We start from the raw sequence: 13,251 nt of genomic DNA, 5'->3' as shown, positions 1-13,251 counted from the left end.
GGCAGACCGCTCAATAACATATGCGTACTTATGTCTATAAGTTATAACCATACCGTAGTAAACACAATACTTCTCTATGAAATGTTAACATCAGAGTGAAAATACAGACGAAATACTGCCAAAATGCTGCCGGAAATCAGAATGTTGTCGTTATTATAAACACCAAATTTAATGCAAATAGATAGAAATGTCGTAAATGGATAGCAATGCCATAAACAGCAACGGAATTACTATAATGTCGTTTTCCGCTATCACAGCTGTGACAAATTTGGCGATGAGCGTTGCCGATAGATGCTGGTGGCCAGTCTTGATCACAGCCTCGGCCCGCGTCAAGCCGTACCCCCCCCCTCAATTTTGTCAACTGATTTTCACGTTTTACAAAAATGACAATTTCAGCTGAAAAAACAGGGAATTCCGTGAATCTGCGGAAAATTCTCATCCCTGCACATCTGTATACTCATCCAGCTGCAGTAAGGAGCACTCAGTCTGCGATGTCCTTCCAAAGTTGCTTGGTCAAATCCTCAGCCATGGCTTCAGTGCGCTATGTAATGGTAGTTCTTGATAGCTGGAGAGTGGAACGAAGCTTCGGTGGCTGTCTTTGCTTTTTGACGTTAGTTGTGAAAAAAATGACTTGATATCCTGACCACTGGGATTTTAGTTTCTTCAGTCATTATCATAGATTTAATGAGCAGTTCGAAAATGCTGCTCCACATTCCACTTTTTCAGGATAGCGATTGCATTTTTGGCATATAGGGCAAACGCACTTTGAAAATGAATATTGAAAAAAAGTTCATCCTTCCATCTGGAAGTGGTACGTTTTAGTCTTTTTACTTGGTCCAGCTCCCCCCCAGATTTTTATACTCATTGGTTTAAATTTAGCCTCTTAAGTGCAAATGCGCAGTGGTAAAGAAAAAGGCCAGATTGGTCAAACCTGCAAACACGATGACAATTTTCACAGTGAGGATGATAGCCCAATGTCTACAATTTAATTCCATGTGATACACCAACACTAGATTTGCAACTGATCAGTAGGCACACCTGAATCAAGTGACAGGAGGGATGATGGGAGGATGATGGGCTGATGTCTTTTTTCTTTTTTCTTTTGTCATCCAATTGAGCGATACTACCGTCGGGATCGCGCATTGAGCATCCCTGGTGAAGAGGAAGGAGCAGGGGCACATGGCGTGTGTGTGTGTTGTCAACAAATGTCAACTAATTTACATTTGCGAAACTGAATGAATTGAACCGAATCAATCTATGAAATGATTCATTCTTTTTGCTTGGCTGCCTAGCAAATCGCCTGGGAGTGGAAACAGAACTGTTGAAGTGTTCTGTAACTCACTTCTGAATATTTGGCAAATATTTGGTAGCCACCATGCAAGCAGTAGTGGGACTGATTTGCACCTTGTCCACGATGTTTTTCAATTCGGTAAATGACCAATGAGCATCCAGCATCAGACACCGTTGTGCAGGCAGAGAATGGTATTAAATTAACCGAGTGATTAATTTACTGAGCGGGTGCCCTGAGGAACTGAGTGATTTGTTCACTGAACTGGTTAGGACTCTGTTCATTAGAAGGTTTTAAAATTTCTGTACTTTTAGGTGACAGAAGGAGAAATATGGCCGCATCAAAACATAGAGACCGGTACAATAATAGATCTCTAAACACAGGAAACATACCTTGTTGCCACAGAGTCCTCCCCAACACGTGTGGGTAAACAATAACTCTAAAATGAATAAGCTAACCCGCTAATATGGGCTGTTTGATCCAGTACAACCGGTGTCAGAGTTTGGTCCGCATTGCCGGCAATATGTCGGACTCATTTCCGGTGAGAGTTGGACTCCGCCAAGGTTACCCTTTTTCACTGATTTCCAGTTTGATGGCCTCAGCATCGTATCTCTGGTCTTTGCAGATGATGTGGTTCTGTTGGCTTCATCAAGCCGTGATCAACTCACATTGGAGCGGTTCACAGAAGAGTGTGAAATGGTTGGGATGATAATCAGCACCTCCAAAACTGAGACCATGGTCCTAAGGGTGGCGTGCCCTCTCCGGGTCATGGATGAGATCCTGCCCCAAGTGGAGGGGTTCAAGTATCTTGGGATCTTCTTCATGAGTAAGGGAAAAATGGAGCAGGAGATTGACAGGCGAATCGGTGCAGGGTCTGTAATGATGTGGACTTTGTATCGGTCTGTTTTGGTGAAGACGGAACTAAGTCAAAAGGCTAAGCTCTCAATTTACCAGTCGACCTCTGTTCCTACCCTCACCTATGGGCACGAGATGTGGGTCATGACCGAAAGAGCAAGATCCCAGATATAAACAGCCAAAATTAGTTTCCTCCGCAGGGTGTCTGGGCTCTCGTTTTGAGATAGAGTGAGAAGCTCCGTCATCCAAAAGGGGCTCAGTGTCGAGCCGCTGCACCTCCATGAGAGGAGCCAGATGAGGTGGCTGGGGCATCTGATCCAGATGCCTCCGGGAGGGCTTCTTGGTGAAGTGTTCCAGCCACGTCCAACCGGAAAGAGGCCCCGTACACGACCCAGGACATGCTGGAGAGACGATGTCTCTTGACCAGCGTGGGAACGCCTCGGGATCTCTCCGGAAGAGCTGGATGAAATTTGGTATTCAAGTTCTGGCATGGTCCCAATCCACAGCAATACACAGGTTCAATGTATGTGTGTCATATATTAGAAACAAAATTGCCCCCCTCCAGCCCAACATCAACTTACCTTCAAATTCTGAATTTAGAGATGGAAGGATTCCCGCTGCTGAGAGGTAGACAAGTAAAACACTGTTTGCTGGCAGTTCCTGGAATTAACAGCAATAACAAATACACATTAGAGATATGGAGTATGAGTACGTACATAAAAATTAACATTGTTAGTGGTGTGAAATCTTCTTCACTCCAAAGTTGTTCAGGCAAATTAGGACTCACTGATGTTTTCACATCAAATTTGTCAATAGTGCTGCACATGACAAATGTCCAAAATAAAAATAATTCTGAAAGACAGAAATAAATTCCACAAATTGTCAATGATTACCAGTATTTTTCTTATTGTAATTTTAAAATCCCAGAGGTGATCAAGAGTGTGGCGTCAACTATATCATATCCCGAGCAATTTGGGCACCTTAACAATGCTAATAGGCCTTGGCTGCAGGAGGATGTTATGTGCAACGGTCCTCTCTTGCCTGGTCAATCTTTATCTGCTTAAATTCAAAATCTCTTGTTCGGAACCTGTCTTAAATATGTTGCATAAAATTTGCTCAGATATTTTTTCTGATACTGTATTTTGCCAGGCAGTAGAATGTGTTGACGTAGCGGTACGAAGAAGACTTTTGATGTGCTATTGAACATGTACTACGATTTATTGCCGTGCTCATAATTTTGTCTGGTTCTAAAATGAGGGCCAGAAGCTGTTGTTTAGTGCTCATTTTTTTTCATGATGCACTCAGCTCACTGAATAACCTTATACTTGTCCTATTTGTTGCTTATAATAATTTTTGTTATGTGCTTTATGTTTTATTAGTCTTATTCTGATTTAGTTCAGAGCAGGTAAAAAGCCTGTACATAACCTACCTATAGTAACAGAAATTTATTTCCACACATTGCATAATGCTTCATACCTTGCATTCTGTAAATACCTGAAATTAAAAATGTCATAATCCTATGAGGAAATGTATATAATTATTAATAATTGTATTATACTGTAACTAATCATTAATTTTAGGAGTAATAGTAATAATAGTTATTCATTTTTTTTACTAATTTAAGGAAACCGCATTGTCGGGAACCTCTGCAAGCACACAGTGACCATCTCCGAGCACGAAGGGTAGTGTTTGCGGGCATCGTTCTTCCGGGCCACAGGCTCGCAGCGGAGCTCAACTACATTGAGAAAGGAATGAATCACTTCATTAAGTGATTTCATTTACTATGTTCACTCAAAAGATTCATTCATCTGAACGAGTTATTTGTGAATGACAACACGACTTGCCCCCATCTACTGCTGAGCTGCCCCCATCTACTGCTGAGCGCCTCGCTAAAAAATTAAATAGTGGTACACAAAAGTGCAGTGATACAATAGATTATGGTGCGCATTTAACATTTTCAGTTTCCAGTTATGTGCACCCCTGATTATAATTGGAGACTCACATGGTAGCAGAGGATGGCTGCCTCAAAAAACTACAGATTACCCTCGGGCTACCACAAAGGGAAGTGCGACAAGAATTGGAAAAATGAATTGGAAATGTGGACACGAGTGACAGACAACGACCGTTAGTAGGAACCTTATCTGTGTTGAAAGGCAAAACAATGAAAACAGGTATGGAAATACCAGCAGATGAAATGGAAATGGAAATGGATAATGGTATCTCCGTGTTGATTCAAGAACTCAACAAAGTATTTATTTTGAGCAGAAAAGGACAACACTTATGATGTGTACACTGAGTTTGACCAGATAAGGAAAGACAATGTCCCAATAGGAGAATACATCGCAGAATCCTAATAAAATTATTGTATTGTATTATTGTACCATAAAATCCGTAAGTTTAATAGGATTCTTACAAATGCAGTTATGGGTTTTAAACTACTGGATACTTTTGGCCTGAATGTGAAAGACGAGCAACTGGCTCAACCTGCATCCAGAACAAGCAGTTTGTAAGACATGAAATCAGCACTCAAACACATTTGACGAGAAGCGAGCAAAAACAGGGAGCAATTAACAAGACTAAAGACACTGTGGACTACACATAAAACAGAACATTCACAAGCACAAAGTAGCCAAGCTCAAGGTCTGGTTGGCTTTTACAATAAATAACTAAAGCAAAATCAGGATACAGTCACACCTCGACTTACGAACGGCTCTATTAACAAAAAATTCAGGTTACAAAAAGCCTCCCTGGAAAAAAATTGTCTCTAGTTATGAAGGAAATTTAGGATACGAAAGGAAAAAAAAGGTGATGGATTCCACCGAACGCAAAACGTCCTGTAGTCTATGAAAAGTATGTGAGTGGTGAGTTAGAGCTGCACTCCCATTGGCTATCGCCGGAGCATCTTCCTGGCATCACATTGGCGAGGAGGGACGTCGATCTTTAGCCATGATGCACTTCCTGTATCTAGGTTTATGTGATGCAATAGAGCTGGTCTACCATTGGCTGTGATGGAGCATCTTCCTGGCATCACATTGGCTAGAAGGGACGTAAATTTTTACCTGTGATGAACTTGCTGTATCCTCATCACTGAATCCATTGTCATACAGTAGCGTACACTCGTACTGTAAAACTTTTTCGCAGATTTGTTCTTCTTTTTTCACCATTGGCCCCAAGAAATTGATAGCCAGTGCAAGTGAGAAGACGACGAGAGTTGTTCTGTCCATCAAAACAAAACCAGAAAACATTGAGAAATATGAAAAAGGCATTTGTGCATGTGGCCTCATGCTGTTGCTCCACGGGATTTTGAGAGGACTGAAGTGGAGGTTGAACTGTGAAGTTGGAGATTATTTCCCTGGGAAAGGGTGAAGAGGACATTGATGAGTTAGTTCAGGAGCACCACGATGATCTTTCAACGTTCAGGAGCACTACAACCACCTTTTGATGAAGGAGGTGATTGAACACGCGGCAATGCAGGAGCAGTTTAGTGAGGATGACGTAGAGGAGGAGGCATCCACTTTTCCATCAACCAGAATAAAGGATGTGTTTACGAAATTCCATGACATTTCTGAATTTATTCAAAAGAATAATCCGGAAAATGTGTTAACTAGTGAGTCTATCGCTCACTTTGATGACGTTTCCCTTGCACATTTCCGCAAGATTATAAAACGGCGTCAAAGACAAACATCCTTGGATTGGTACTTCACTAAAGATTGAAAGTTAGTGTTAATATTTGTTTAAAATTCATAGTTTGTGAAATCTATGAATTTTAGTCGAATTAAGTTTTGTGCATGCCTCCTCCTCCTCCGTCCCCCATGATGCCTTGTCACGCGCCCTTCTCTTCGCATCGTTGCTCAATGCCAAAAGTAAATGAACATAATTTTTTTTATCATTAATGTTATGTAAACTTTGAATGCTTATTTTTAACGAGGGAGGATAGGTGGTTCGGGGGGCTTGGAACGGATTAGGCGAATTACATGTAAAATGCTGTTCTACTTAAAAATTAGAGTTTCTAAACAACTTCTGGTTCGGATTAATAGTAGAAGTACCACAACAGTTAGCTACAAACTAATTTCCAATTAAGTTGAGATGTGTTAAACAAAATCAGAAGACAGTAATTTGAAAATCCAGATTAACCTATACCAACCAAGTACAAACCTGTTTCAAATGTTTCACCATCATATCGGTCACAAAAAAAGCAGCAGTTTCAGGTCTTCATGACTACAGCCCTGTTACCTTTACATCTGTGGTCATGAAGTCTTTTGAAGGCCTTGTGCTGGACCACCTCAAGAGCATCACAAGTCCCCAGCTCGACCCACTGTATCTTGCCTATCGAGCTAACAGGCCTGCAGATGATGCCATCAACATGGGTCTGCACTTCATCCTTGAACATCCCCACAACAAGGGTACCTATGCGAGGATCCTGTTCGTGGCAGTCAAGTCTGCGTTTAACACCTTCATCCCTGAACTCCTCTCTTCCAAACTTCTCCAGCTAAGCATCTCACCTGCCATCTTCCACTGGATCCACAACTCCCTGACGGCCAGGACACAGCAGGTGAGGCTGGCAGACACCACCTCATCCAAGCGCACTATCAGCACCGGGACAACCCAAGGTTGTGTGATCTCCCTTCGGCTCTTCTCACTCTAAACTAAGAACTGCACCCCGAGGCACCCAACAGTCAAACTTCTGAAGTTCGCGGATGACACCATAGTCACTGGCCTCATCAAAGACAGTGATGAGTGAGAATATCCACAAGAAGTGGCAAGATTGGAGCTTTGGTGTGGCCAACACAACCTGGTGTTGAACACTCTAAAGACTGTAGAAATTATTGTGGACTTCAGGAGCAATCTTTCACCACAGCTCCCACTCACATTATCCAACTGTCTTGTGTCTCAGAGGACCTGAAGTGGGAGATGAACATCAACTCCATCCTCAAAAAAGCCCAGCAAAGGATGTCACGAGAGCTGCTGGGACAGTTCTACACAGCAGTCATACAATGAGTACTGTGTACCTCCATCACAGTCTGTTTTGGGGCTGCCACAAAAAAGGACAAACACCATCTGCAACATTTTTGCGTATCTATCACACACAGGTTTCAAATCATCAAACCAATTTTAATATTATTCAGACACAACCCAGACAAATACAAAATCAAGTTTTCAAATGGCTTCTTCTTCTTTTCCTTTTGGCTTGTCCCGTTAGGGGTCGCCACATCATGTCATCTTTTTCCATCTAAGCCTATCTCTTGCATCTTCATCTCTAACATCCACTGCCCTCATTGTCTTCCCTCACAACATCCATCAACTTTCTCTTTGGTCTTCCTCTCAATCTTCTGCCTGGCAGCTCCATCCTCAGTACTCTTCTACCAATATACTCACTCTCTCGCATCTGGACATGTCCAAACAATCGAAGTCTGCTCTCTCTAACCTTGTCTGCAAAACATCCAACTTTGGCTGTCCCTCTAATGAGCTCATTTCTAATCCTATCCAACCTGCTCACTCCAAGCGAGAACGTCAACATCTTCATTTCTGCCACCTCCAGTTCTGCTTCCTGTTTCTTCAGTGCCACTGTCTCTAATCTGTACATCATGGTTCATCACCACTGTTTCATAAATTTTGCCCTTGTTCCTAGCAGAGACTCTTCTGTCACATAACACACCAAAAACCTTCCGCCAACTGTTCTAACCTGCATGGACCCGTTTCTTCACTTCCTTATCACATTCACCATTGCTCTGGATTGTTGACCCGAAATATTTGAAGTCGTCCACCTTTGCTATCTCTTCTCCCTGGAGCCTCACTCTTCTGCCTTCACCCCTCTCATTCACACTCATGTATTGTTTTACTTCGGCTAATCTTCATTCCTCTCCTTTCCAGTGCATGCCTCCATCTTTCTAATTGTCCCTCCACCTGATCCCTGCTTTCACTACATATCACAATATCATCTGTGAACATCATGGTCCAAGGGGATTCCAGTCTAACCTCATCTGTCAACCCATCCATTACCACTGCAAACTGGAACGGGCTCAAAGCTGGTCCCTGACGCAGTCCCATCTCCACCTTGAATTCTTCTGTCACACCTATGGCACATCTCACCTCTGTTCTGCTGCCATCATACATGTCCTGTACTATTTTAATATAATTCCCCGACACACCAGACTTCCCAATGCAGTACTACAGTTCCTCTCTTGGTACTCTGTCATAGGCTTTCTCTCGATCAACAAAGATACAATGTAGCTCCTTCTGACCTTGTCTTTACTTTTTCACGAGCATCCTCAAGGCAAATAATGAATCTGTGGTCCTCTTTCTAGGCATGAAACCATTCTGTTGCTCGCAGATAGTTACTTCTGTCCTGAGTCTAGCCTCCACTACTTTTTCCCACAACTTCATTGTGTGGCTCATCAACTTTATTCCTCTGTAATTCCCACAGCTCTGAACATCGTCTTCCTTGTGACTTCCTGTATTTTGGGGTTCCACCACCAAGTCTCATTCTCCCCTTTCCTACCAGAAGACACACCAAGTACTCTCCTGACTGTCTTTCTGATCACCTTGGCTGTAGTAGTCCAGTCTTCCGGGAGCTTCTCCTGTCCATGAGAAGGCTGCTTCTTTCTCAGCTACCACCGCATAGTTCTCTGCTCTACCTTTGTCTCCTTAATCTTCCTTGCCACCACCAGAATCATCCTACAAATCACCATCCTGTGCTGTCGAGCTACACTCTTCCCTACCACTACCTTACAGTCAGTAACATCCTTGAGATTACATCGTCTGCACAAAATATAATCCACCTCTGTGCTTCTACCTCCGCTCTTGTAGGTCACTCTATGTTCCTGCCACTTCTGGAAATAAGTCTTCACAACAGCAATTTGCATCCTTTTTGCAAAGTCCACCACCATCTGTCCCTAAAAGTTCCTTTCCTGGATGCCCTACCTACCCATCACTTCACATCTCATCTCTCTGAAAACCTTGGCTGTAGTATTCCAGTCTGCTGGGAGCTCTTCCTGGCCGTCTAGTCTGTTTCACCTCTTTCCAAAAAGTCACACAACATTCTTCCTTTCTCAACTTCCACCACCTGATTCTCTGTTCAACCTTTGCCTTATTAATCTTCCTACCCGCTACCAGAGTCATCTTACACACCACCGTCCTATGTTGTCCAGCTACACTCTCCCCCACCACTACCTTACAGTCAGTAACCTCCTTTAAATTGCATCGTCTGCACAAAATGTAATCCACCTGCTTTCTATCTCCGCTCTTGTAGGCCACTCTATGTTCCTGTCTCTTCTGGAAATAAGTGTTCACCACTGCCAATCCCATCCTTTTTGAGAAGTTCACCACCATCTGCCCCTCCAAGTTAGTTTAGTGAATGGTGTTCTTACCCATCACTTCTTTATCGCCCCTGTTTCCTTCACCAACATGTCCAATGAAATCTGCACCAATCACAACTCTCTCTGTCTGGGATGCTCAGAACTACTTCATCTAGTTCCTTCCAGAATTTCTCTTTCATCTCTAGGTCACATCCTATCTATGGCGCATAGTCTGCTAACCACTTTATACATAACACACTCAATTTCAAATTTCAATCTCATCACTCGATCGGATACTTTCACCTCCAAGACATTCTTTGTAGCGTATTCAATTAAATATAGGTTGAACATGATTTGTAAATCATTGTATTAATTTTAAAAATTTATATTCAATTTAATTGGAATTGGGTTTGTCTATTAAATAAAGTTACAATCAGCATAGTCACTACGGCAGCCTGTGAAATGAATGTTTTCCAAGGTGTCAGTGAATGAAATGCAGTATTTGTGGTTGAAAAAATTGAGAAAAATGAGTGGATAACTATATATGGAACGAATGAGAGACAAGTCAGAATGTGACAAGCATGGAAAGCAGAAAGCCTTTCATTTTCGGAAATGGAGAAGTTTTGAACACGCCCCCCCCCCAAAAAAAAGGCCAAGAAAGAAAGAACTAGAAAACTACACTGAAACAGAAGTTCGAGCAGAGATTCCGTTGCTCCTCTAGCAAAGTACCTGTAAGTCAAGCCTTAGGACACTAATGTATTCATAACAATATTAAATTAAGAATTAATTCAGATGAAAACATTAGCGTCTTCTTCTTGTCCTTTCGGCTTGTCCCGTTAGGGGTCACCACAGAATGTCATCTTTTTTCATCTCAGCCTATCTCCTGCATTTTCTTCTCGAATATCAACTGCCCTCATGTCTTCCCTCACAACATCCATCAACCTTCCCTTTGGTCTTCTTCCCGTTTGTAAGTCACGGTTCCACTTTACCTGTCTTTCCTATATGTCAGCAGCAGACATGTTGCTTTTTCAAAAAAACTAAAACTCTAAAGGCCACTTTATACTCCCATGGTCGATAATACCCGCAATGCATTACGTGAACAATACATTACCCTGCGCAGAAGTTGCTGTGCGAAGAAAGCCGTGGAGCCCATCTGTCGTGATTGGTGATTGATGTAGTCAACGTTCCTCCCAGCTGCATATACCACCTACACTGTCACCTTCTTGATTAATTTTGCAGAATGATTAAAAGTGTCGGCGGCACAGTGATGCAACTGTAAAATGTTGGCCTCACATTTCGGAGGTCTGGGTTCAGATCCCAGCCCTGTCTGTGTGGAGTTGGTATACATCATTCACTGCCCCAAAAAGAAAGTGTTAACAAAAATCAAGGATGAAAGGATACAGTTGTTCTCAAACAATTGAAGGAACAAGAAGCGACACGAGGTGGAGACTGACTCATTTGGGTAATTCAAACAATCGGAGAAGCAAATGATAAAATGGGATGAGCCAGCCCTTTAAATCTCCCACACCTCTTCCTGCTTCCTTGGAGCCAACCACACTGCATAATGCCCCCTTTATGAATTAGGCAACCAAACACCTGGCGTAGATGTCGGCTTCCCCTCTCTAACCCTGAATGCAATGTTAGGTCTGATGTATAGGGTGAAGACTGTTGGCAATGTTGGAGTCAAGCCCATACCACGCCAAGATCTTCCTCCCATGCCCCCTTGCATGAAACCACCCTCCACTAAGATGTGAAAGGCCCCTCCACCCATGAAGAACCTTATCTGTAAATCTGACTGATATTTGCTGGGTGTTTTCCAGAATAACTCAGAGCCCTATAAAGATCAGGCATTTTTCATTTTTGTTATTGTATGAAACACATTTAACAGAAAGTAGCTGTAATACCATTTTAAATGAGGTAACACCAGCAAATTTTAATTTTATGAACAAGTGTCAAAAAGGGAAAAAAGGTGGTGGTATTGCTGTTATTACTAAGTCATTATTTCAGTGTAAATAGATTGTACTGGGGGATTTTAGCTCTTTTGAATGTGTGTTTTGGAGTTAAAGGTGACCCAAAGCTTGTTTTTTTTTTTTTTAATAATTCATAGATCTCCAAGCTACAAGAGAAAATGTATGGGGGATTTTTCAGAACAGCTGTCAATTATTTGAACTGACGACAAATATTTTGTCACAACGGGAGACTTTAACATTCATGTTGAAAATAACGTGGAAAAAACATCCATCATCCTCAAGCCGTCACCTTATCGTGGTGGAGGGGTTTGTGTGTCCCGATGATCCCAGAAGCTAAGTTGTCTGGGGCTTCATGCCCCTGGCAGGGGTCATTCATGGCAAACAGGTTCTAGGTGAGGGATCCTCTGCGCACCGCTTGGGCTCTCGTACCAGTCCTCTCGAGAGGGGTTGGACTCTGGGGTTGCTCACGGAGAGAGGCACAGAGCAGGTACTTATTGCCCCCCGGCTCGGGTTTACACCGGTGGATGAGAGGGTAACACCCCTCTGCCTTCAGGTTCTGCTGTGGGGACTTCAGTGCCCAGGTGGGCAATGACAGTGAGCCCTGTAAGGGCGTGAGTGGGAGAAACGTCCCCCCCACCCCAAATCAGAACCTGAGTGGTCTTCTGTTACTGGACTTCTGTGCTTTTTTTCACGGAATGTCAATAACACAACATAACACCATGTTCAGGCATAAGGGTGTCCACATGTGCATTTGGCACCAGGACACCCTTGGTCGCAGTTCGATGATCGACTTTGTGGTCGTGTCATCAGACTTGTGACCGCATGTATTGGACACTCGGGTGAAAAGAGGGGTGGAGCTGTCAACTGATCACCACATGATGGTGAGTTGGCTTCGATAGTGGGAGAAGATGCCGGTCTGACGTGGCAGGCCCAAACGTATTGTGAGGGTCTGCTGGGAACGGCTGACATTCCCGTCAGAAGGAATTTCAAGTCCCTACCTTTGCTCATGTTCTAGGGTAGACGGGGGACATTGAGTCCAAGTAGACGATCTTCTGCACTTCCCTTGCTGAGGTGGCCGACCGGAACAGTGGCCATAATGTGCTCGGTGCCTGTCGCAGCGGCAACCCCTGAACACAGTGGTGGACACCAACAGTGAGGGATGCTGTCAGGCTGAAGAAGGAGTCCCATCAGGCATTTCTGGCCTGTGGGACTCACGAGGAAACTAATAGGTACCGTCTTGGCAAAGCAAAATTTAGCTTGGGTAGTCGCTGTGGCAAAAATCCTGGTATGGAAGGAGTTCAGTGAGGCCATGGGGAACAACTTCAAGACGGGTTCGAGGAAATTCTGGTCAACTGTTTGGTGTCTCAGGAAGGAGAAACAGGAGGTATGGGATATCCAATCCCCTGATACGGGTTGTTTGGTCCTTGTACAACTGGTGTCAGAGTTTGGTCTGCATTGTCGACAATAGGTTGGTCTTGTTTTCATGAGATTTTGAGGATGCCCTCTATCACTGATTTTCTTCATAACTTTTATTCACAGAATTTCTATATGCAGCCGTGGTTTGGTGGCCTCAGCATTGCATACTTCTCTTTGCAGATGGACGTGGTTGGCTTAATCAAGCTGTGATCTCCAATGGAGCGGTTTGTAGCCGAGTGTAAAGCGGCCTGGATGAGAATCAGCCATGGTCCTCCTTCAGAAAAGGGTGGCATGCCCTCTCCATTGCGCGTGGTGAGATCACACCCCAGGTGGAGGAGTTCAAGCATCTCGGGGTCTTGTTCACAAGTGAAGGAAAAATGGAGCAAGAGATCACCAGGTGGATCGGTCCAGTGTCTGCAGTGATACA

General features: G+C 43.4%; 1 protein-coding gene across 3 annotated transcripts in view; it reads right to left on the bottom strand.

Annotated features, from left to right (window-relative positions):
- The window catches only part of scai (suppressor of cancer cell invasion), a 188,826-nt gene that overhangs the window by 54,398 nt on the left and 121,177 nt on the right, over window positions 1-13,251 (bottom strand). For 2 of the 3 annotated variants that reach the window (XM_061800572.1, XM_061800573.1), the window contains one exon: window positions 2,725-2,803. In XM_061800572.1, the coding sequence (XP_061656556.1) occupies window positions 2,725-2,803 (79 nt within the window). Of the gene's footprint in view, window positions 1-1,856; window positions 2,603-2,724; window positions 2,804-13,251 lie in introns of all 3 variants that reach the window. The other variant, XR_009792230.1, reaches the window with a different exon arrangement.

This window comes from Syngnathoides biaculeatus, chromosome 17, assembly GCF_019802595.1.
Source record: "Syngnathoides biaculeatus isolate LvHL_M chromosome 17, ASM1980259v1, whole genome shotgun sequence".
Taxonomy (NCBI): Eukaryota; Metazoa; Chordata; class Actinopteri; order Syngnathiformes; family Syngnathidae; genus Syngnathoides; species Syngnathoides biaculeatus.
The sequence above is the reverse complement of the archived record's forward strand: the minus strand, read 5'-3'. Positions and strand labels throughout refer to the sequence as shown.